This window comes from Argiope bruennichi, chromosome 1 (genome assembly GCF_947563725.1).
Source record: "Argiope bruennichi chromosome 1, qqArgBrue1.1, whole genome shotgun sequence".
NCBI lineage: Eukaryota > Metazoa > Arthropoda > Arachnida > Araneae > Araneidae > Argiope > Argiope bruennichi.
In genome coordinates, this window is record NC_079151.1 from 80,470,623 (window position 1) to 80,497,227 (window position 26,605).

The following is a 26,605-nucleotide window of genomic DNA, read 5'->3' on the forward strand; positions in this document are numbered from 1 at the left end:
GTTTTTATTTTATTTTCATCTTATTTTTTAGTTAAATTACTAAATGTAAAAAACTAGCTCATTTGAAATGAACTTGGTTTCTCTGCCAAATTTCTTCCCATGTGTACATTTTTTTGGCTTTTTTTCTAATCCCAATTTAAGGAATATTTTGTTAAATTTTCTGGATTTTTCCTTGTAATATAATTATAAGTAAAATACATTGTGAGTCTTTTTCCCCCAATCATCAATTCTGTTTAAAAATTTTTAGTGGCCTTCAAAGTCAGAGTTCACCAATACAATTGCCTTCTTGTCAACAACTTGAATTTGTCTTACTTCGAACTCAGTCAGCTGCAAAGTTAATATGTGAAGCGCTGCACTATTCCAGAGAAACATTCTGGTAAGCTTTTGGTACTACTATTTGAAGGTGTCTATTTTAATGCTAATTTGATTCAATATATTTTTCTTGAATTTTTATTTCACTGTTATTGGAATGAATTTTATATTTAAGTAATTCTGTATTGTATTGCTGAAGAGATGTAGTTTGAATGCTATGATTTATTTATAAAGATACTTATTTTTTTCCTCCATTTTATATTTAGTTATCTTATTCAGAGATTAAGAGTAGGACATTTGATTTTAAATTTGATGATGGCAACATCTGTTACTGCAAGAGTAAAGTAAGTAATTCTTATTCTATCTTTTGTTCCATTCTTATTGCATCGTTATCATTGTTGCCATATATAAATGCAATAAATATAAAATATGCATAATCCCTATAATGTAATTCTTTAATAATTTGGTACCCAGATATCATTGTGATCGTATTTCACTTTTTAAACAATTGTAGCTTTTTTATATAATTATTTTGAAGGGTATCCAAGAAAATAACTGACAAATTTAAAATAGTATGGTATGCAAAGTATGATAATTATATATATATAAAATATGATAATTATCCATTCAGGAGATTTATGAATTAGATGGGGAATTTTTGCTAATATTTTTCTTTGCGTTAATGTAAATATCATCAATAAGTAGTATTCCAATTTTGAATGCTGTCAGTTGATGCTGATTTTTTTGAATTGCAAGATAATGCTCTTAAATTTTTGGAAATTACAAGAGAATGTTCTTGAATTTCTCATTAACCATAGCTGAAAAATGCTACAAGTAAAGTATAAAATTAGCAACAGTATACTTGATGATGATTTGTTCCATTTCCATCCATTTCATGATAATTTGTTGATATAACATTCTTTAAGTGATCTCACTGGAAGAAATTGTGTGGATTCAGACATTATAAATAAAATAAATGATATAAACACTACCCAGTATCAAGCAAATATTCTTTTTCTATTGATACATGTTACAGCATATTCTGAATAATAAACTCAAAATCAGTCTGATGAAACTTCACGCTGTCCTACTTAATCCAGATAAATGATCTCAGAATTTAATGAGGACCATAATTTTTGAAAGTTATTAGTACTGAGTTCAAATGAATGTTAACCCTTTCAATAATGAGCTCATTTATAGTCAATATAGTAATTTTTTTGTAAATAAAATTATTGTCCTTTTCAGCAGATTTCCATCAATTGACAACTTTTGTAATTGGAATACCACTTACCAAAACTTTTTTTAAAATTAAAATATAAATAAGTTTATTAAACTAAAACTTCTTATGCCATTTATTAATCTTCTGGAAAAATATATTAAAATAATCAAGCCATTCAAAACTTTCATACATTAATCCCAATTATCCCCTACGAAATTTCCTTATCTTTTGTTAGACTATACATAGCAAAATATATGCAGTTAATAACAAAGATAGTTTATTCATATGCACATATTTATAATATCTCTATGTGTGCAATATTTTATGGATTAATCTAAGATTATTATTATTATTATTATTTTTTATTGTTATGCATGATCATAGATTGTTTACTTTTAACAATAATTGATAAGTTAATATTGTTAGCAATAAAAAGAGGAAATTAAGGCATGAGGGATTTCCACATTCATAGAATCTTAATGTTTTTGATGTTTTAATTTTCCTTTTAACTTATATTTTAAACAAACTCTGTGTTTTAATATTATCTAAGAACAATGTATCAGAAGTCTGTAAGAATTTGTATCTATTAATACTATATTTATTGATATAGGCTTTGTATTACTTGATAGTTGAGAAAAGGTTGTTGATAACAGTTCTTTTTCTCAATTATCCTTTTATATATTGGATAGTTGCTATGGTCTGCTTACTTTTCCATATTAAAAATAGCCAATTTTTTCTGGTTATTCTGCATTTAGTGTAATAAATGTTTTAAATGATTAAAATTATTTTATTAATTTGAAATGAAATGCATTTACTACAATTTGCAGGGTTTTTTTTGGGGGGGGGGTTGAGAGGGAATGATTTTTGGCGATGAAACTTTTTAAGTATATGCTTCTTGCATTGTCTTTCATGATGGTGCTATTTTATTATTCTTGATGACATTACTTCAAAGTTTGAAAGTATCTATTCATATGTATATACATAATAGTATATATATTACAGTTGATGCTATTAATCATATCTAATAACAGCCAGTAAAAATGATGTATTCATCACATTAACCAAATGTTAATAATTTTACTGTTTATTATTTACAGCAGTTATTATATTAACTGTCTTTATTATTAATAACAATCGAGTAATAACATTAAACATTACATATGCATAAAAAATTTTTTTAAATTATTTTTCAAAATTTTTTGTACAAGATCTGTAAAATTTTGTATTTATTCTTTCGATTTTTAGTATATTGTTCAGAGGTCTCCTCGTTCAAATATTTGATATCTACAATAAGCTTTACATTTGGCGTGGTAAGCTTAAAAAAGGAACTGTGGAATGGGTATGTTACTTTTCATTTTTAGTTAAATTTGATGACTTAAAGTAATTTGATTAAATTAATATCCTTATTGATATTTCTTAGAATGAAGTGCTGTCATTTTTACGATTTGGTTTTCATATTATTAAGAGCACATTCCTTGGGGGAGGAAAGAATGAAATTCTCATAACTGTTTTTAAAAAATCTAGATGTATAAAAAAAAAGCACATGTGACAATTGTTTCTTCAAATGGTTTCTTAAAACATTTGCTCTGAGCAAAGATATGCCAAAGACATTGAAAAAAATTGAAATATGTTGAAGTATTTGTGAAATTTCCATGCAGCTGAATTTTCCTTTTTTGAGCCTCATGTCATCATGTCCTTATTTTTTTTTAAAGAAATTTTGATTAGGAAATTTTGATCATTTGCCAATGAACTCTTAAAAATACATTTTAAAAGCTTATTACACTGAAATCTAGTTGTCACATCAAGCTTAAATTGCCTAGAAGATTAAACAAGTTTGTTTAAAATGCATTACATATTTACAAAAGTTCAAAGTCATTTACAATTGTATAACTCATTCAAAGTAGCAGACATTTGCCTAAAGGTTCAGAAAATAATTTTTTAAAGTATTTTTTATATAGTTATTTTATAAAAAATATTTTTATTTGTATTATCCTGTATGCACATTTCTTATAAAAAACTTATTTTATTGCTTAAAATATAAAAGAAAATTCCCGAATTTACCTTTCAAATCATTGTAGCTTTTAATTATATTTTTCTGATTTACTGTAAAGTGTATTTTGGCTAGAGTATTTCTTCAAAATAATGATAAATCAGAATTAATTTCTTAATTTATTGTGTGTTTATGGTAATGTAAATATACATTTGTAGTGCAGATTTTCAAGTGATTCTGAAAGAAAAAAAAAAGTCCAATAACTTTTTTTCAATGAAATATTTAATTTCATATCTAAAGGATTAAAATTCTGTTCCCATTAGTTTCAAGTAGCGTGGACGATTAAGTCATTATATTATTAATATTAATGAAGCAAGCTTTTAAGTAAGTATTGAAAATTATTTAAAATTTTGTATAGATAAATTTATTAGAAAGTTAATTGCTCTTACAGTTAGTTTTAATCCTTGTAATATGTTGAGAGTAACATATTGTTAGATTCATTGAAATTAGTGGATAATTTTTCCTTTCTCATGCAATCCTTATCTTTATTAAATTTTGGAATTTTCTTATAAATTAAGGAAATAATGATCTGTCTGTTGGTAGGAAATAATAGCTTTTCATTAATTTTATTATTTAAATATGATTTGAAAAATTAAACAATATTTAATATTAGTGTTATTTTTCAAATAAATAATAAATAAATGGTTTTACTCTCTTTTGCTGATGGGTAAGATAGTTGACTGTGGCTGAAATCTTTAAGATGACTCAGAAAAGATCTATGTCATGTTGCAAGACAGGTATTATCTTTGCACAGTGGTACATTTATATTATACAAAAGAAACCTCTGCTGTCAAAACCAATAAAGCAAAGTGAACTCTTAATTTAACTTTTTTGTTTCACTTGTTTGTCTGCATATTTAAGGAATGTTATTTTTACCTCCTTTGTTTTATTTATTTCGGGTTTTTTCAATTGGAAATTATCTTAAAAAATAACTTTTTATTTTAATTTAGTAAAATTGCTGAATACTTAAAAGTTGTGAAGCTAAAAATAATTTGCTAAAGTCGTTTTTTTAAGGAAACATATGTTTTTGTTCTAAGAATTAAAAAAAAAAAAAAATGAAATGGTAATTATTTGAGAACTAATGCAAGATTTTAAATTTATGCAATAGTATAAAATAATACAGAAAATTTCTGCAGTTTTTCTGAATGAAAATAAAGCCTTAGACATGCTTATTTTTAGCAATGTTTGTAGAAAATTTCTGCAGTTTTTCTGAATGAAAATAAAGCTTTAGACATGCTTATTTTTGGCAACGTTGTTTGGATATCATTTAGCTTGGTTGTACTAGAATTAATGAATTTTTGCCAAAATATTATCTGTTTTATACAATGAATACCAGAAATTATCAGATAAGTTTGTTATTGTTTAATAGCTCTGAAATGCTCATTTTCAACTCGTGCATTTTAAAACAGAAAACATTAGAATTGGATTCATTACTTACTAAAGAAGCTCTCTTAGTGTTATCTCTATCTTTCCCTCCCCCTCCCTTTCTGTTTTTGGATTATGAATGAACCAAGAATAGAATAATTTATGTATATAATTATCGTTCCATGAATTTTGGATAATGAACACAGTATTGATAATATGTTTCATTTTGGGATAGTCCATTAATAATAATTTTTGGCATTTCTGATGTTTCTTTATAGCCCAAACCTCTTGAATTGCCTAAAGACTTGGAGGCTTGGTTGAATCCAGAAGCAGCCGAATTACTCAAGTAACAAATTATTTCATTATTTAACTAATTTTATTACTTAGTAAATTACATAATATGATGAAGTAATTATTCTGTTTGCTTATATTTAAATTTTTGTGTTCCTATTTCATTGAAAAATTTTGTTATTATGGTTTGAATACAAATGAGATGGCAAATTTTTTGTTTTATCTTATTCTTCACTTTTTATACTTTAGAATAATATTTAATACTTTATTTTTTTAAGTCCTTAATTTTGAATTTTGCATTTTAGGTTATTCATTCCATTTTTCTTATGAAATGGCATTTATAGGTTCTATAAGATGCTGTTTTTATAAAAATATTGTTGATAATCATTAGTTGTAGTGACAGTGATGTTGATGAGTGGAAAAGGAAGCTTATTGAAAAACTATAAAATTCAGATAACATTAGCAACTTTTATGTTGCTAGAGAGTAAGATCTATCACTTTGTTTATATTAAAAAAATATTTAAGGGAATGTCTAAAAGCAGAAAGGGAATTATTTTAAAAGCTATTATACATATGAAATTTTACTTTTAACAACTTTGAATGATTATTTTATTAGAAATTATAAAACTTAGTAAGAAATATTATTTTTGATTCAGATATAGTAATAATTATTTAATATGATTAAAGCATAATTTGATGGTCAGAGATAATTCAGATTTTATGTACACACCTCAAGTAAAATATAATTTTATCAATTTGACTGACAAAAAAGGTATGTCTTTTTCTTACTTGTTAAATACTAGTGGTTTTCAGGAAATATTAGTTGCACTTAATTTCAATTAAATCTCTTTATTTATACCTTGATATTCTTGATTCCCTAAACAAAGTATTTTAAAGTTTCAAATTTTGATAGGCAATAAAACTATGTTATTTTAACTTATTTCTTCATTTTCTGATATCTTATGCAACTGGTCAAATAATAATCAGAATTTTTCTTCTTTAACTTTCAACAACAGAACAAAATCTTGTGATAAAGTATTTGGCAAAACAATGAAAATGATTTAAAATTCACTGCAACAATGAAAATATTGTTGAACATTATGCAAAAAATATTTTTAAAAATTTGCCAAAATTTAAAAAAATATAAATTGCAACTAAATTGGTTACATTTGAGAGATGTTTTCTTTTTTGAATTTTAAAACTTGTAAGAATCATTTTTGTGCAATGATATTTTCCGAAGTTATTATGGAAAAACTACAACATTTCACTTAATTTTTTAAATAAATTTCTTTAAATTTCCATCCTCTATAACATATTTTGCCAAATTTTGCATTCTTGATGAAATAATTTGCTCTGTGAATCACTAACATACAGGTTCAAAAAAATTCTCTTTTATGATTAGTAGAGATAAATTTGTTGAGTTGTCATTGCATAGTTGCAACATGCAAAACTTTTTTAAAAAATCGTTGAAATATCTGATAGAAACATCTCTTTGGAGTGTTTGTTGCTGTGAATGTAGTAAAAGGTAGTTTTGGCTTATTTTGAATATTTGCCTCACCAAGAATGGATTCACACTTTGAATCATCCATAAAGTTTGTACTATAGTGATAATTTTTTTTTGTCATGAATTATTGACTGCATTCTACTGAAATGTGTATGTAGAAGTATGAAACACCTTGTATATGATTTTTTCGCATCCTCTCTATCATCAAACTTAAATTCAATCATTTACTTTACTTTATCCTACACTTTCAATCAGTGTATTATAATGTATTCATTGTCTGCGCCATCACATACAGATTACTTTTAAAAGAATTATTAACTGCTATAAAACAGTAAAGCCTATTTTTGCAGTAAGATGCAAACAAATGTTTTATATCTGAATATCATATTTTACTTGTAGGATATATTTTTCTTCTTTTGTTAAGAATTTTTAATATGAAATGATTTTTTGTCTTGTTTTTAATTATAGCTTTTTATATTTTAGACCAAAACAGATACCAAAAACCGAACTTGCTTTTTTATCTCAGTTCTTTGAGAAAAAAGAAAATGGTGCAAAATCAGCTGAAGTTTCTGATAATATGAATGACGATGAATGTGTTATTGTAGAAGAAACAAGTCAATTACAATTAGAAGATGATGTGGGAGGTAATAATTTTCAATGCATATATATTTTATATTTTCTATATTTATTTCTGTATGTTTTAATTCATTCAATTTAATTCATAAATACAAGATAATACTGTCAGATTTTTGTCATTTTAATGTTAAAATTTGGGTCATTTTAAAAATTAGGGAAAAAATAGCCAGTTTCTTTTTATGTGTTATTTTCTTTTAAATTGTATGCATAAGGATGTAAAAATTATTGACATAGAAGTTATTTAATTGTAATTTTTCTGATTTTTAAAAAAATTTTGAACTTAAATGAAAAATTATTGCAACTAAAATCTATCAGCATTAACTGGTAATAATAAATTTAGTTTTCTGAATTAATTATAGTTCCTTTGTGTAATTGACATAGATGTTAGTGTTAGGGAACCCCTGTCAATGTCTTGTGAAAATAATTTTGTAGGCCATTTTTGTCCAATTTACTGATTATTTGAATCTTCAATGTTTTTAATATATATGGATTCTATTCAATTTGCTTTTAACTCAAATTTTCAAAACTTTCTTTTATTAATTGTTGGTAATTTAAATAAATTATATATGTAATATATATAATTCTAATATAAATAATTATATTGCTAATTTAAATAAATGATGAAGCTAGATTCAGTCTCTAAACAAATTTATAAATATTTTTTGAATTCCTGTAACATGTTAGAATATTTCAGTTAAAATCTGAAATTTTTTTTAATCAAATATTTAAACTTAAAAAAATAATTTAAATGAAAAAAAATAGATATTTTTAAAAATTTTCCTATAAAAACTAATTTATGATAAGGCAGAAAAATTCCTGTGCCTAGAAAATATTTGAGTTCATGTATCCATGCATGTATAAATATGTTTAATTCCCCCCCCCCTACTAAGATGTTTAAAAGTGCTTAATTTTTGCATATATTTCTCACTATGGATTCTGTTTAAGATTTTAAAAAGTGCTTGCATTTATGTTAATATTATCCTTAATTTCTTCTCCCCTTTAAATAGAAGTTATTCCAAGACCAAAGAAGCATAAAAAAGAGCTAAAAAAAGGATTCACAAAAGCAGTAAGTGTACCTATTTATATACACTTTTACAAATAATACACTGATTATTTCGTATATATTTTATTGTATATGTATTTTATGTAATTGCAGTTAGTTTTCATTTATTAAAGTGTTTTTAGAAATTCAATTAAAATTTTTTTTTCTCATTTATTTAAATTTTGATGAATTATGACATCTGCTTCAGTTTTTGCAGTTATTTTGTTTTATCCATATATAAAAGAAAATTTATAATTATTTGTTATTATTTAGGTTAATTGTAAGAAATTTATTCATTCCGAGTTCTATGTACCAAAATGTGTTTTAATTTAAGGTGAAATGCTATTGTTCTCTACCTATTAATCTTTCCTTTCTTGCATACCAAGTATAAAGAAAAGTAATTGTCAAAAAATTCGAAATGCAGATTTTGATGAATCTCCACATTTTAAACCTCCCTGAGTTCGAAAAGCAAAAATTGAGAATATGTGTCTCCATCTGTATGTGACAAAAATAACTCAAAAAGGCCTTGAGCTAGATAGATGACATTTGGTAAAAAAAATTTTACACCAAATTTTAAAATATCTATCAATTTTAAACAAAATTTATGCAGAGAAGATTTATCTGTTCAATGTAAGTTAACATGATAACTATAAAACGAAGAGAACCAGATGGATAAAATTGTATAACATAGATTTAATATCTATATTATAGCAAATTTTGCAATTTGTAGTAATTTCAAAGAGGGGCTGAAAGACCTGAAATCTGTACTTTCAGACAATGAGTGTGTTTCTATAATAATTTTATGGGCATCTTTCCAATTTTATTAATTATAATTTTAACTTCTCTAATTTGATTAAAATAGTTTCTATTTGAATATTTTTATCTGTATATTAATTTTTCAAAGATTTGTCAGGACTGGGAATGGGAGGATTTACTTAAAATGTCTGAAACTTTCCAAGAATTTTCGCTGAACCAAGTGACTAGAAAATACATCTGCTGCTGAAAATAACATTGAAATATCAAATGACTTGATATTAAGAAAGTTGAAAAGGCCATATTTCCTGTCAGAGTTTAGATATATATTTGTAGCAAAAGGTAGAAAAGATCAAAACCTATCTATCAAACTAAGGTTTTTCTTATCATGGACAAAATTTTTGTCACCATTCTTAATATTCTACATGAAAGACTCTTTTGTAAAAAAAAAAATCATTTTCAACACTGAATATGAAAAATGTGTTAATTGGCTGTTTCAAAATTTTCAGTGTCATGAAAAATCATGATTTTGAAGACTTAATAAACGTAAATAGCATTTCTAAGTTTGATTTTTCAAATAAAGATATATATATATTGATATCAACTGTCACCAATTTGATCAAATATATAGATATATATGGTAGTAGTGTTTTGAAGTTTTATTCTCCAAATAAAGATAAATATGCTGATATTAACAAAGTTGGTGCGTGATTATCTGAGGACAGAATACTAAACTTACAAATCAGAACAAACATTTCGCAAAAATATCTAAGATATTTGAAACATGAATGGCTGTATATTTTCATTCGTAGTTTTGGATAACATTTCTTTCAATTAGATATTTACCAAGATTATGATTTATTTAGAATCAAGGAGAATGTCTAAACAAGCTCTGCTTTAATAAAATGAAAACTTTTTTTTCTTTCTTTGTAGATTCCATGTGACTACAAGTGAAAGAATTTTATTCTATTTTACTATGATTTAATAACTTTTTTGAATTATATGGCTTGGAATTCCATCAAGTTTTGAAGAATCCCAAAATCAAATAGATAATTTTTTAATCAAAATATTTAGATCAAACAATGCATATTGTCATCAGGATATTGTTGTCACGATTCTAGTACTATCACAATACTATCTGATTGCCAGTCCATAGTTGAAAGGAGATTTTTCAATAAACCAAATTATTGAAGCCTATTTTAAATATACATATTAAATATTTAAATTTTAAATAAACATAAATTACAAAATGTATGATTTTAGATGAATTAAAAAAAAATGTGTGGGAGCAGAGAATTTTCAAATCACAAAAGAACTTAGATAATATGTAAGTAAATACATAAATGTTTGCTCTAAATATATCAAAAGGAAGCTTTTATTCAGTTAATTCTTAATTTATGAATTACAATTTCAAAATGATGAAAAGAATATGTAAATAGAATGAATTGCAAATAAACTAAATGATTTAAGATAAAAAAGGGAATGAATTGCAAATGAACTAAATGATTTAAAATAAAAAGTGGAATGAATTGCAAATAAGTAAAAAAACTATTTCTACACCGTAGAAATCTAAATAAGCTAGCTGAAAATACAAAGAAGAGTAGAAATTTTCAATGTATAGTGGAATAAAATAGTTTTAGAAATTGACACTTTAACCATATAACTTTAAATATAAATTTAAAATAGTTGAATAAGTCTTTATTTTCATTTAATTTATTTAAATATAAATAAAGTTTGTTGATTTGTATATGTCATTTTTTTTAAAATTTTTATTCTATCAAATAATAGTTAAAAATAAGGTTAGAGGTTCTGGTAGGATTAATATTTTTTTAATTAATTGTGTTTTGTCTAAAATGTGATGTAGTAGTTTGTGTGATATTAGCAACAGTTGCAACCATGTGGTAGCTAACGATAAGAATACTTGAATTGTGTTCTCGAAACTTATTTTGTATTGCAAGTTTCGACCAGTTAAGAGTTTAGCAAGTATTTTTAGCTCTTCACTTAAGTATATTGAAATAGCAATAATACATTTGAATAATATATTTGAATGCTAATAGTGAAAATGTTTAATTTAAATTCATCATTTATATTTATAAAATTTTGGATTTTATGGTCCTGGAATTTTCTAAATAAAGAGGTCATTGAAGATTCCTTGAATTTTGTATGACAATAAGAATTGGAACCCTGTGGATATTCTTTATTGTAAAGTTATGTAAAATTCAATTATTCTTTCTATGATCATGTACACATTCCCAAATTGGTCATGTAATAGAACTACCTAAAATGTCTTCAAAAATATTAATTCATTCATTGGACAACTGTCCAGCACCTGAATCTCCCAAAACTAAAATGCTTGAATGTACAAAGAATGAATTTTTACTTTCCAGCCAGTTGAAGAGTTAATCTAATCTCTCAATAATATTAAAATTTATTTGGAGATTCAGTAAAATACATATCACAAAAGGAAAAAGGCAAGATAATTGTTGCATTCTGTTGATAGATACTGATATTTGCCTGCCAATAAATTTGAATTTAGTAATGATATTTTTTTATTTTTTTATTATCTCCACATGAAAATACTGACTGGAGAAATCATACAAAATTATTAATGTAACACTGTTGATTCCTATATATATTATTTTACTTTTAATAGAATAATTGACACTTGCATTCCACAAAATTTAATACAATTATACTCATTAAAAAACCTTGATGATTTTTTTAGCTGCTTTTATGATTGGGCTATAAGTTTTTAAAAGTATAAGTCTTTTAATCAACTAAAAAATAATTAAACAGACAAAATTGAGATAAGTATCAATTGAGACTCAAATTTGAGATAAGTATCGAATGCATACATCAACTGTTAGTCTTATGAAAGAAGGCTAATTTTAGTTGTCTTTATTGTCATTGATGTGATGTTGCAACAAAAGAAATGTTTAAATCCAAAGCAAAAAAAAAAAAAAAAAAAAAAAAGTAAGCACAAGGTTTAAAAAATATTTTGCACAATTATTTAATATATAAGATTTAACCAAATGAAAACTTGCTGTATTATTTAATGTTATAGAATTGTGAGATTTCTTCATTTGATCATTGTTTATATCAAGAGCTATCTGGTTTTAAAAAAATTAGATACAATATGTTGTTTAATGAAATAGCACAGGAGAGATAAAATAATTAATTCTTTCCTCTTGAACTCCTTGAATTCCTCTAAAGGGGCTCAATATGCAGTAATTCAAGTTTTAGAATAAATGTTAATTTATGGAATTATCATTTACATTCCAGTAAAGAATGCATATGAGATTGAATATATGTGTATCTTCCAACAGTGATTTTTATTCATGGAAGCTGACTTGCTACAACTAAGACCGTCACATTCATTTCAGCGAAAATTTGTGGGAAATTACACATTCCGATATGCACTCAGGCCTTATACATAATTAATCATGGTTTTGATTATCTATTTCAAAATCTCTTGTAACAAACAAAAAAAAAATTAAAAAAATGGATTACTACATGATGAAGCTATTAAAAAGAATTGATGATAAGACAGTTAATATTTTGTTTTACTGATATTATTAGACCAAATGCAAATTAAATCAGATAGCTCATCTGATAATTTTAACAAACAGTTTTTGTTGTCCTTGCATATTTTTTTTTAAGATTCCAAAGTATACAAGTCAAGATTCTGAATTTCATATCCCTCTAAGATATTGAACTAATTCATTTCTATTGTATTTTTTTCTTCTGACTTATAGTTTTTTGGTTTTTTTTTATTTATGTATTAATACATTTCTTTTCTTTCTTTCTTTTTTTTTAGCAAACTCTGCTGCTTGAAAAAATAAGAAATGCAGGGAGCCTAAAAAAATTAAAGAATATTTGGAATAACCTTGATGTTGGTTCACAAGTTATGTTGAGAAAAGTCCTTACACCATACAAAATAAAAGCAATAGATGGAATATTTCACATAGCAAAAAGTAAACTTCAAAAAATCAAACAATCCGATGTATCAGACGATGTCAAAAAAGAACAAAAAGATGCTGTTATACAGTCAACAGGAATTAAGCTTGCCAAACATTTAGGATTGATAAAGACTGAACCTGAAACATCTACAGATGCAGCAAGTAGTTCAGTGTTACCTGTTAACAAATTAAAGCCAGCAAAAAGTTTAAAAGAATTTAGAATACTTTATGAGACATTATATGAGATGTTGCTTTCTACACAACAGTATGAAAAGTGTGATAAACTACAAAAGAAATTTAAAAGAAGAAGATCCGATATAAAGCAATTGAGTCAGAATAATGAAAAACAACTTGCTAAGGAGTTGTTAATTTGTACATCTAAAGAATTCTTGATCAGGTTTAAAAGCTAGAACTAGACTAAATCTTCCTAATTAAAAATTTTTAAAAATCCATTTGCATTTTTTTTTTTATTGAAGTATTATTATTAATTTGTTAAAATAATTTTCTTAGTAATTTTTCCACTCCATTGCCAGCTTTTCTTTTTTGATTTTTTTTAAAGAATGTTTTTATATTGAGTGATAAAAAAATTCTTTCACAGTTTTGATTTTGGAATTTTTGAAAGTGAAACTTTGGAAAGTTTGAAAGGGAAATATTTTTGCTAATCCTGACGGGTGCAGTGAAAGAACATCTCCTGATGGAATGAAGCGAAAAAATTGTAAAGTACACAAGTAAAGGATGATAAATAATTTTAAAGTGTGTTTATTTTTAAATGATTTTAGCAAGAAAGTTTTGTATTTGTTATCTGTTTCAAATTAAAGTTCAAAATTTATACAAAATGGGGAAATGTATATAGACAGTGAATAAAATGATATAAGGTTTCTAAAATAGTATATGTCTATCAAAATTTGTTTAAAAATGCTTTGCTGGGGAAGCATTTTAAACGGTCTCCCAAAATTAGCGCAAGATTTGAATTTGTCACCATTGGTGCAGTAAAGAGTTGGAAACCTTATTTAAAAAAAACCCATTTGACAGCTGATAGTTTAGAGTTAGTGAAAATGGAGCGTCATACGATAGAACAACATGGTAATGCAAGATTTGAATTAAATAAAAAGTTTTTTTCTCCTTTAAATTGTTATATTTTTATTCAATCGTAAAGTACACAGAATAGGATTATGTATGGAATAACACATAGGGAAAATAGCTTCTACGGCTTTGCTGGCACATACACACTGTTTTGCCGAAATTTTCCGTGACCATTTTGTATAAATGTGGCTGAATTTCATTGATACAACATTGTATCTCCTCCTTCAATGACTTCAAATAACCCATAAAAGAAATCCATTGGTGTTAAATCACACAATCTAGGGGACCAATTTTCAAATTTTCGAACTGTAGCTGCCAAAATTTCATCATTTTTTAAATATTGTTCAACAATGTAAACACGTTCTATTTTACATTACTATGTAACGTTATATTACATCTATATTACATTACTATGTAACGCTCCAATTTTACAAATCCTAAACTATCAGCAGTTAAATGATTTTTAATAGGATTACCAACACTATACTGCACAAATGGTGGCAAATTCAAATCTTGTATTAATTTTTGACACCCTTTAGATAAAATTTGAAATGTAATCACTTTCAATTCCACCCATTTCTCTTTCAAATCTTTATTTAACCCATTAACAAGCAACTATCCAGCACCTGAATATCCTTGAAATAATAACACTTGAATGTGGGAAGAATGTTTCTCGACATTCCAGCCAGTTGAAGGTTTAAAATTATAATTAAGTTATTGGAAAATATTGCAAAATATATGAAATTTCACTAAAAAATGAAATGTCTTTATGGTCTGAATTAATGTTAGTTGAGAAAGTTGATTGTGTACTAAATTTTAAACTTATTTTAAGAAATATACTAATTGTAGACATTAATAATCACAGTAAATCTTTAATAGCTAAATCCTTAATAGCTATTTTAACTGCTTTCATTAAATAAAAAACTATGATTGTTCAAATTTTTTTCCTTGGGAAATAGGTAATTTTATTCAAATCTCTAATTCTTTATAAATTTTTAATACAAAGTTTTATTTAATATATTTCTTTATTTTTGAATACTATTTCATTGAACAAACTTAAATAAGATTATATGTGCATATAAAGTTTTAATAAGGAAATAAAATCCTATAAAATTTGTAAAATTTCAGATTTTCGAAATCTTATATTGATAATACATTTTGTTTTATTAAATTAACTCATGCAGTAAAGAAAGAGTGTGGAAAAAAGAATCAATACATCTAAGTAGTACAGATTCTACAATATATGATTTTGAATTAATGTTTATTAGTTTTTAATGTTATTAGTTTATATTGTTTGTTTTTAATATTTATAAAAAGTACTAAAAGATACTCATTATTATAATTGAATTATCTATGAAGCAAAAGTCCACATCAGATAAACAGTGAATATACTTAAGTGAAATATATAAAACTTCAAAAATATTATCATTAATATTTCCTAATGTATACAAGTAAAATTGAAATGCCATTTTTTTTTTCTAAATCTAAACTAAATAGAATTTTTTCAAAGTTTACTTGCAAAAAGTATGAAACATAAGAAAGGTTTCATAATAACCGGGTTAATAATTTTAGTTAATTAAAAATTCTATGTGTGTGTGCAGAGTTCCAGTTCTTCAGTCAACACAAAGGGCTAAACAATAATACAATAAAAGAAAAGCACACAAATTGTTCATCAAAACCCAATGATAAATGTTATTTGATGAGACAAACCTCTATAGCTCAGTCAGTAGGACATCAAACCTGAATCTACAAGTCTGGGGAATCATAGAGTAGAATTTTTAAATTTTAAATCTTGATTCCAAACAGAACAGCAAGCATGAATTTTGGTGTGGTGAAAATCTGGAAGTTTATTTTAATGTCTAATTTTTAACTATCAATAAGGAGAATTAATGAGAAAATCCACTACAAAGATGATGCCGGCTCATGCTTGCAGGATACTCGTTTGTTGTTCTTCAATATAATTTTAGAATGGACTGCTCAACTGAGATGGAAAAAAAAAAAAGGAGGGAGATTTGACATCACTGTGCAATGTTAAGCTAAATGTTACACAACATGCAATAATTTTTGTCTTGTAATGGTGACGTCAAATGAATTGACTTATTTGTTAATGAATATATTTAATTGTTTGTTTATTATTAATTAAAATTTTCCCCCTACTTATATAAAGCATTGCGAAGAAATGAGAAGTTTTTTTTTTTTTTTTCTTAAATGATGTTATGGAATATCTTCTGTCATAGAGGTTGGGAAAAAAATGTACAAAGCACTGTCCTGGTGAAAAGTTTTGAATTTCAGAAAAAAAAAAATATTTCAGAAATTTTATATCTATTTATTTATTTCAGCATTTAATTAATATGCTCTTGTTTCAGTAGCATTAATGAAAATACAACATATCACATGATTGAAAGGTTTTAATAGTTTGCAATTTAAAAACTGTCACCATCTTTGTATGATTGTTAAAAGAAAAAAGATGAGATTTTATTTTTCATTGGAATCATCCTTTTGGTTTCTGCCTGATTTTTTATTTGCTAAACGTGTAGTTTTGGGACGTGAACTGCGTAACTGTGTGGGAGTTGGTTTCACTCTCTTTGATAGCATCTTGCTATTATCATTTGGGCGATTTGTTTTTCTTTTATTTGTATTTGTCGAAATGTTCGCCTTGATCAAGTTAGGTCCTTCTTTGTATTTCCCATTGGTATATGTTAGAAATCCTGCTGCAGTGGCGTCTTTAAGAGATTTTCTGATATCGAGGAACATTTTTTTATCGCTTGAAGGTAAATGTGTTCGAACATATGAGAGGATGTCGAGTACTGTCGAGCCGTTTCCATTGTTTAATTGTTTGACTGCTGCTACAGTACAGTCAAAGATTGTTCCTGTCGATGTACTTTCGCAACTATTACCAAACAAAAGAGAAGAATTTCCATCATTTTTTCTTTCGATAAATTTTCTAGGCCCAAACACAAAGTCATCGTTATTAGAGGTGGATGTTTCTTTGCGTTTGTTATCGAATTTTCGCAGTATCTCTGCCATTTGAAAGATGGGAGATGAAATACTTTCCTCGTTTGTATTTCTGACATCGGAACTGATTAATGCTTTCTGTGAATTTTCTGTTGAAACAGTATGCCCTTCCGTAACTGGTTGGCAGGTTGTGTTGAAGGATTTTGGTTGTATTTTGCAACTTTTTAACCTTTTGGAATTTTTTAGGGAATGTAAAGATTGATCTTCTGTTGAGGTTCTATTAGTAGCTTGTTTTTCAGTATCGGCATTATTTTTATTACTATTATCTGTTGTTACGGCACAAGTTGTATTGAAATTAAAGTTAGAGGAATTTAAAAATGGATGTGAGCTTCGTACATTGATGCCTTGATTTTTAATCTCTACTTTAGGTGCAGGAATTTTAACTGCGTGGCAAGTTGTGCGGATCGATTTAGGCTGTATTTTGCAACTTTTGAGCTTTTTCGAATTCCTCAGGAAATATACAGATTGGCTTTCTGGTGAGATCCTTTTAATAATCTGTTTTTCAACACTGATATTATTTTCTGCACTGTTATCTGTTCTGGCACATGTTGCATTAACGTTGAGTCTGGACGTCTGTAAGTTTCGCAAACTGATATCTTGGCTAATATTCCCCACAGATGATAAAGGGATCAATTTGTATTTTATATCTTCCAATCTAACAGATAATTGCCGTGATTTCTTTATTATATCTTCATAGTTATCGGATGTATTTTTAGAATTCTTCTTCTCCTGTGATGCAGTTTCTAAATGTTGATGAGTTTCATCGAATCGATTGTTTTCAGCAAAATAATTTTTATTTGATCCTAAAACAATGGGAGCTATTAAATGTGATCCAAAAGATAAAGTGTTTCCTTCGTTCTTTTTAAGATCAGGCATATTTGTTTGTTTATGAAACGATTCACTTTTGTTTATATCTATAGTTCTGATATTTTCGGCTTCCGAATATCTTGCTTTGGTATCATCAAGTGATGTTGTATTTCTTTCAGGATTTTTTACATATACATTTCCTTTGAATAGCATCTCGGGATTGCAAGATGTGTAGTTTTCTGATATGTTTGGTTCATTACAAGTCTCAGTAGGAATGATTGCATTTGTCACAGAATTGGATCCGATTTCAAACTTTTGTTTCGATTCAAAGATGCAAATATTTTTTGAGATACTTTCATCAGCATTTTTAATTTCAGTATCCTGTTTATTATCACTAATTAATCCTTGAATAGGAAAATTTTTATCCATATTTTCGGAAAGATCTGTCTTCTGCCTATCTTCAGTTATAATATTCATAAATCCTGGTTGTATTGAATTTAGATTTGAAGCTGATGCTGAACTAACATTTTGGCTTTCGGTATTAAAAATATGATGAAAATCAGAATTATCAACTATCTCTACAAGTGGAGTATCGTTATTGTAGGAGATGGTATTATTTTTCTGATACACTTCCTTTTCTAAGCAAGCTTTGTTGAGTGTATTTGAGCGATCATCTATTGTTCCAAATAAATGCAGTTGAGGTAATGAAAACTTCCATTCATTACCATGGCTTTCCATTTCTTTGACATCAACGTTCTCATAATGGTAGTTAAATTCATTCAGTAAAGAAGACTTGCTCTGATGTACTAGACCACTATTATCAGAATCGTATGTTTTGTTGTTATTTGCACCAGTTTTTGAAAAGACTGTTGTATTTCCACTATCGCTTTCATTAATAAGATCAGAGTTCACCTTACTCTGTTCTGATGAGGGTGGGATTTCAGCAGTTGAATTTTCGGTTATATTTAAAATTTGATGTTCAAATTTGCAGTTTGCTGTTAATTCATTATTATTTTGTGGATTGTCGTTGTAGTTGTTATTCATAGACCCTTTATATTTTGAGCTTGAGTAAATATTTTGATGTTCTTTATTACTGTTATCCAAATCGTATGTATTGTTTTTATCTACTTCAGTTTTCAAAATATCTCTATTTTCATCTTTTTTACTATCACTTTCATTAATGAAAGTAGAATTCATCGTGCTCTGTATTGGTGTACTGATTTCTTGTACTGAAATTTCTGCAGTTAAATCTTCATTCCTATTTGAAATTTTATGTTCATATCTGTTTTTTGCTTCCATTTCATTATTTCTCGGAAGATTGTTATTGTGATTTCCAATGCCTTTATCTATTGAACTGAAATTCCTTATTAATGAAGGAATATTTCTAGCTTTGGTTTCAGTTTCAGCTTCGGCAGGTGTTTCCCTCTTTTGGTCTTTATCCAATGAGGGTCTCTCAAAAGATTCAAAAAAGTTATTGGTTATGATTTTCAGTTCTTGATACTTTTTGTGTTCGACACTATCTTCTGTATTTAAATTACGAATATCGATATTACAGTTTGTTATAGAATTGCCATCATTCTGTTGTCTAATTTCATAAGCATCAACTTCTTGAAATTTGCCTGGATTTATTCCGCTAGATGCAGTTTCAGGCCGTATAATTAAATTGGAATCATTTTCATCAACAGTACTGAATGCATTTATCAAATAATTTTCTTCATCTGATATGTCATTCTCTTCTATCATATTCTGATACAAAATATTTTCAGAATAAACATAAATATTACGCCCAAGCTCTTTATGCAAACTTTTAGTTTCAGTATTCAAAGGATGGACAGCAAGATTACAATTTTCTGAAGTTTCAAATGTCTGTTGCTCAAAAGATCTGCAGTCTTCACCAGTATATGCACTTTCCATATCAAAAGTCTTGCTGTTAGAAGTGCCGATTTCTTTCAAAATATCAGTCGTTATTATATCACATTTTTCTGTTTCTGGAACACTATGTCCCGAACCGGAACAAACTGATGGATCAAAATTAACCCAACAAAAATCTTTATTAATAGTGGAGCTGGAACTAATTTTTGGCATTTTTTTCACTTGGTAGGCTTCTGTTTCATCAACTGGAGTTTGTGGTAAATTAATTATGTTGCTGGCAAATTTGTTATTAATAGAATAAATTTCTCCCGAAATTCCACTCATTTTTGTATATTTCTCATCTTCTCGGGCACTGTTTCCTAAACCGGTATAAGTGGATGGACCAACATTATCCCAGTAAGAATCTTCATAAGCAACGGAACTAGAAGTATTTTGTGGCGTTTTTTTCACCTGGTGTGCTTCTGTTTCACTGATTGGAATTTCTGGCAAATTAATTGCTTTTCTCGAATTATCTATTTGTTTTGCATTTTGCCTCAAAATTAGATCTCTAATGGATTGCTGGATTGCATTCTTGATTCCACCTGGAAAAAGTTTTTCTGAAGATGTAAACGGACTTTTTCTACGAATATCATTACTCTTGACGGACTTTTCTATATGATTCAACTTCAAATTTGATCTTTTCTGCTCAGATATCGAGTCGGTGTCAGTCAATGGTGGTCCATAAACATACGTTTCTGATAAATAACTTTTATCTAAAATATCATTGGAATCATTCATTTCTGAACTAATTAAATTGCCTTCGTTATCATGACTAAAAAATGTCTCTAGACCCCTGTTTTGATCGAAAGAGCCAATAACAGTATTTGGCGATGTGGCTTCCTGTCTGTTTTCTGAAAAGCTTGTTTCATTGTTGGTATTAAACTTATAGCTGTTTTGTGTATCCATCTCACTTTTTGATTGCATTGATTTAAATAATAGGTTATTTTCCTTTTTACTATCGCTGTTTTGTAATAAAAATGGTAGAATTTCTTTGGCTGAAATCTTTGTAGAATTTTTATGCATATCTGATTTGGAAGTATGGTCATGACTCATTGATTGAAAACGTTCTTTATCTGGGGAAGTATATTCATCACAGACCATCTCAGTTTCAATATCTTTTATATGACTAATAGCAGGCAATGAAGCATTTGTAAAAGTTTCATACTTGCTAATCAAACTTTCGTTGAGAGCTGTTTCAGCATCATTCGTCGATTCATTTAAAGGTAATAAATTACTCAAATGTTGAAATGGAATAAACTGCTGATTGGATGATTCTCGACCAACGCTGTAGCAATGTTCATTTGTGAAGGGATCATATGAATTTATGGTATCTTCAGTCAAACCATCTGATGGACTTGAAAAGTTTCCATCTTGAAAATTTTGATCCTCATACTGTGCCATTTCCTCATTTAGATCGTCACTTACGGATCTCGGATCTGAAAGTCCAGCAGCGGAAGTACTGAAAATAGCGTTAGAGTTTAAATTCAAGAAGTGTGAATCTTCTGAAATATTTTCTTGGGTGTTCGTCGGACATTCCGAAGGATTGATCTCATTCCCAGAAGGCATTTTTACATTTATCTTTTTAAATTAAAAAAAAACAACCTTGATTGATCTAATTGATATGCCTACACTTATTTATGAGAAGAAAAAAAAGCAACTTATTATCAGCTTTTATTTTTAAACCTTTGTTTTGAACGAGAATGATATCCCGCGCTTTTATATCGCATGACTAAAATATGAAAATGCACTTAAACTTGATTCATTATCAGCTTTTATAATTCACGTCTAGTTTTAATCTCATGCTATAAAAAATAAATAACAAATGCTAAATTTAATTTTTTAGTGGCATCTTATTATTTATCTGAACAACCATATTATTTTGTGCGATAATGTTATGAAAATTGTTAATTTTTTTTCCATTTTAAATTTTTATATGTTATTGAAGTTACTAATTTTTTTAATTTATTAAAAATATAATGAAGCTCATTATAATTACTGAGAACTGAAAAATGTATCTCAATAATAATAATAAAGTCTGTCAGTTTTGTTTTTTCATTTAAATTTATTAAAAAAAATAACTAAAAATATTTTTTTTTTCATCCTCGTATATGAAGAGAAAATATTGTAAACGTCAAAAAATTCTATCCTAAGATTTAATGAATCTTCAATTTTCAGGAAATTTTCGTAGAATGAAAGTGGTATACAGAGAGCAGTATCTCGTTCGACTCACCATATTCCGGTGGTTTCAGTATGTTATGGCGGGATGCGTAAACATCAAGGACTTGCCACACCCCGGGCAGGCGCAGGTTGTGACCAACAGTGCCATAATTTGACTGTAGAGGAGCTCACGCGGCAGAATTGTAGTATAACCACTCGTGATATTGCTGTTGAATAGTTGATAAGCAAAGGAAATGTGCATCGTATAATCCACGAAAAGCTTGGTTAAGTTTGTGCTACAGTGGGAAGAACCGGTCATCTGGGAGGTGCGGCGGGTACTATGCACCGGGGTCCCGCGACTGAGGGGGACTCCACCGTAATTAAGAATTAAAATTATGTTCTGAACGATAATAGCGTTTACATGTACTGAAAGTATACAAGTTTGTTTCCACGTGGCTGGCTGAGCACTGACTGATGTCGTTATTAGACAACGATCGCAGTGATACCTATAAGAAGCGGAAAAAGATTCATTTATGAATAAGGAAATCCCCTTCAGACATGTTAAGAGAGCGCGGCGCGACTTCTGGGTCCAAGCGGTGGCCAGAAGTCGAGGCTGAGTTCAAATGAACTTGTAAATCATCAGCTATTTACTTTTTTCTACATCTAATGTAATATTTTTTATGCGTGCATCTGTGTATGTTTGTTTATATTAAATTGTTCAAACAAAAAGTAAAACGAAGATAAATTAAACGATCAATTCCTAGCAATGCACATTGCATTACTGTTTCACCGGCCACGACCGGAATGAAAAGAAGTAAAGAAATAGTTTAAATGGAGCAATCGACGGGACGGATTTGGAAATATACGAAGTTTACAGTATATATTATAGTCTAGTGCAAGTGTGCAAAATATTATTAATATAAGTTAAGTAGATTTACATTCACTTACCTCACCTTCTAGGTAACAGTTCATAGTATAACATATAGTAATTTGATAATTCATTCTATAAACTGCTTAATACTGTTAGATATAACCATATCCATGCCAAGATAATATTCCTCTGGGTGTCATAAAAGAAAATTATCGGAAAAGAAAAAAGAAGAAAAGGTAAATTTCAAAATGTCGCAAGTAGATCTGTTTTCTTGACTACGAAGTAATTCTGGAAAGAAATTGCTTCGACTTCAGAAATTACAATTCAAACTTGGACTGGGGAAGAAAGTACACAGTATTGCAATAAAAATGTCGAACGGTGAAATGTGTTGAAGTGATATACAAATATAACCGAATCAGAAAATAATGACGAAAATGACAATGAAAAATATGATCAAGAGAGTATAAATGATCCTGGTTTATGGCCAATTATTATCTATGCTTATAATAAAGTTCAATGTGTGTGTGTGTTGGCGCTCTACAGGCCATACCATTCAACCTACAGCTACCAAAGTTGGCACGTGTATACCTTGGAGGCCGGGAATGTGTACCTGGGAGTTATTTTTTCGAATTTTTAATTAGAATTTTAATTATTTAAAAATTAAGCGAAATTTTGGCGTGTTTCTGCTATAACTTCCGAAAATATTACCGCACAAAAAATATTTTTACATGAAGTTAAAGATCAAAAATTTATCTTTTAAATGATACCAATGTTTTAACCTTAAAATTAAATTTCTATTTTTAATGAATTTTTAAATAAACATTTTAACTATATTTTTCAACAATCTTTTTCGTACAAAATAAAAATAAAATTTAAGCTGCACGAGCACGTTTCGCATTCATGGGAAAAAATTAGCTTTTCTCAAAGTGTTGCCATCACATTGATTAAAGCTCCAATTAAAAATAAATTAAATCTTTTTGGAAACGAAATCTGCAAAAATATAATTTTCGGCACGTGTCTGTAGGAAATGAAACAAATATGAAATATTATTTTTTTAAAAATAAATTCAAGAAAAATTATTTTATGACCTTTTATACTCTCTATATTATTAATCCAATAAATCAGTTTTATTTTAAGGTAAGTTTTGTTTAATATGAACAGGATATCCATTCAAATCAGGGTCACACAGCTAATTTGCAGACCTTTAGTAAGACACAGATCTGCTAAAATGGTCTAAATGGAAAATAATTATATTTTATGTAACTTGATTCAATAAATGCTCTAATAAATAACGAATTTTTGATTTTACATAAAACTTCTGCTGTAGAAATCACGAATAACAAAATGTTCTTGAAACACTAAAATTTTAAATAAAAAGAGTTAATTTCCAATCAACTTAGTCATTCACTTAAACTGACTGATTTATGAAAATTTGAATATCACTATTCAATAAAAAAAGGATAATTTTAGATTTTCCATCGATTCAAAGAAAATACGCCAATCAGCGCGCAGGTTTCTCAAGATTAATTGGCCTAAAATTATGAAAATGTTGAGTTTTTCTAAATTTTTAACATTCAAAACTTCATAAATAAGTCTTAGTTGATCTTGGAAAATAAAAACATTCATTCATTTATTTAAAATTTGGTGTGTCCAGAATATTTCTCAGTATCTGATACCTTACTGCATTAAATTTAGATTTCATAATTTTTGAAATATGTTTATAGGCCGGAACAAAATATTTTTATTGATTTCATTTCAATCCTTTTGAAAGCAAAACTAAAAACTGAATTTTTTACTGAATCTGAGAAATTTTTGTTGAATTATTGTTTGAGATATTACATAAATTATGATAAATATTTTGTAGTTCACATAAGACTTAAATACCGAGCGATTCTGTTTGCAATATTCATATTCAATAATAATAATAATCAATAAATAACAATAAAGATGATAAATAAAATAAAACGCTTGGTTTTATTAAAAAATATCTTTATATTAATTGCAATTTCATCATTTCCACTTGAAATTAAAGTTGAAGTTTTACCTGAAATGACAACAAATTAACAAAATATATATAGTAAATTGAACGAAACGATCTAAACAACAGTATAAGTTTGGTATGACTATCAAAATTTGAAGATTAAAAATGTTTTGTTTGAGAATCTATTAAGAGACCAGTTACTTAAAATATTTCATTGAAAATTGTTGCGAGCTGTAATACTGGCGAACCGGCTGGTCGCCAAAGGCGGCTAGTAACTAATACATTTAGAATGTTTTGTGTTAAAATCGGACTATACAACACAAAGAAGGTTTTGTTAAAAATGCTGAAGGTTCATTTTTCACTACGTATTACTTAAAAAAAAATGCCAAATGGTGAAACCCAACTTCGCAGCTGGTTAATTTATTCAAAAACGGAAGCTCGGTATTTTGTTTTTGTTGTATACTATTTCCCAGAAGAAAAGGAAATGGTAAAACTTGACGATTTATAGGTGGCTATAATATCTGGAGAAAGCTGTCAACTGTAATCCAAGATTATGAGCGTTTTTAGTTGTCATTTTAATTCGTTTCTTGCTTGGAAAGAATTACTAAAACGACTAAATTTATGTCCGACTCTTGATAAAACAAATCAAGTTAATATAAGTAAGGAAACGGCACGACTCAAATTACTATTTCAAAGAACTGTAGATGTGATTCTGTTTTTGCGTGTAATAATCTTCTAATTCGAGGAACCCACAAAATAATAGGCACGCCTAATAATGGAAATTTTTTAAGTTTAATTGAATTATTAAGTAAACGACCCTGTGGTAATGTATCAAATAAACAAACAAAAAAAATATTCTAAAAATAGAATTGTGCATCATTTAGCACATAGGTCATAAGAACAAATTATTTCAGCATTAGGAAATGAAGTCCTTAACAAAATTAAATACGATATAAAAGCAGCTATGCACTATAGTATCCAAATGGATTGTACTCCTGATATTTCCCATAAGGAAACTTCAATCATCATTAGGTATGTAAATTTTGAAGAGAAAAGGTTAACTATAAATGAGTAATTCATAGAATTTATTGAACTAACTGATGTGACTGGACTTGCAAGAACTCTATTGGAAAGATTAAGCGAGCTTGATTTAGATATTATGAATTGTAGAGGGCAAGCATACGACAACGGTAGCAACATGCAACATTTTCTGCATCTACAAAAAAAAAAAAAAAAAAAAAAAAAAAAAGGAAAATTCTACAAAAGCATTTAAACATTACTTTTAAACCATTATGCGACACTCTTTGGGAAGCCAAAATAGATTAGAAGAATTTATCGATGTAATAATGATAATACAGCGGTATCCGAAGCTAAAAGTTTATTGAATGCAATAGAAGAATTTATTACAATTATTTTATATAAGCCATTTATTTTATATTTAATAGTATGGTTTGCATTGTTTCCCAAAATTAGCACTATCAATAAACTATTTCAAACAAACACAATTGTTCTTGGCTTGACTTTCAATTTAATCAATAAAATTAAAACTGAAATCCAGAATTTTAGAACAAAATTTAACGCATTTTTAGACGAAGTAAAAGTTCTAGCACATAATTTGACATTTCACAACATTTTCCTGTTAAACTAAT

At 27.4% G+C, this 26,605-nt stretch overlaps 3 protein-coding genes across 4 annotated transcripts in view; 2 read left to right on the plus strand and 1 right to left on the minus strand.

Annotated features, from left to right (window-relative positions):
* LOC129965932 (uncharacterized) overlaps nt 1–13,967 on the plus strand; it is a 34,476-nt gene extending 20,509 nt beyond the window's left edge. Inside the window, exons 5-11 of the mRNA XM_056080228.1 lie at nt 248–376; nt 579–656; nt 2,777–2,870; nt 5,225–5,292; nt 7,225–7,385; nt 8,385–8,443; nt 12,990–13,967. Of these exons, the coding sequence (XP_055936203.1) occupies nt 248–376; nt 579–656; nt 2,777–2,870; nt 5,225–5,292; nt 7,225–7,385; nt 8,385–8,443; nt 12,990–13,541 (1,141 nt within the window). The 3' untranslated portion in view covers nt 13,542–13,967. The remainder of the gene's footprint in view (nt 1–247; nt 377–578; nt 657–2,776; nt 2,871–5,224; nt 5,293–7,224; nt 7,386–8,384; nt 8,444–12,989) is intronic.
* A 2,722-nt stretch (nt 13,968–16,689) lies between these two features.
* On the minus strand, nt 16,690–23,076 carry LOC129973059 (putative uncharacterized protein DDB_G0282133). The gene is made up of 5 exons (XM_056087423.1): nt 23,053–23,076; nt 22,543–22,610; nt 21,113–21,406; nt 18,432–20,740; nt 16,690–18,032 (listed from the first exon to the last, which is right to left on the minus strand). The coding sequence occupies exons 1-5, from the start codon at nt 23,074–23,076 to the stop codon at nt 16,690–16,692; spliced, it is 4,038 nt and encodes a 1,345-aa protein (XP_055943398.1).
* LOC129980404 (uncharacterized) overlaps nt 21,045–26,605 on the plus strand; it is a 443,593-nt gene continuing 438,032 nt past the window's right edge. For both annotated transcript variants that reach the window (XM_056090797.1, XM_056090798.1), the window contains exon 1: nt 21,045–21,048. The gene's annotated coding sequence lies outside the window, so the exon portion shown is untranslated. The remainder of the gene's footprint in view (nt 21,049–26,605) is intronic.

Excerpts from the sequence above, each read along its gene's own strand:
- LOC129973059 (XM_056087423.1), bottom strand. The coding sequence starts at position 23,076 with ATGAACTGTTACCTAGAAGGTGAG. Across the intron at positions 22,611-23,052 it reads ACTGTTACCTAGAAGGTGAG|GTATCACTGCGATCGTTGTC; the intron begins GTAAGTGAATGT and ends CGCTTCTTATAG. Across the intron at positions 20,741-21,112 it reads AACGAAAGTTTGATTAGCAA|GGGTCTAGAGACATTTTTTA; the intron begins GTATGAAACTTT and ends CGATCAAAACAG.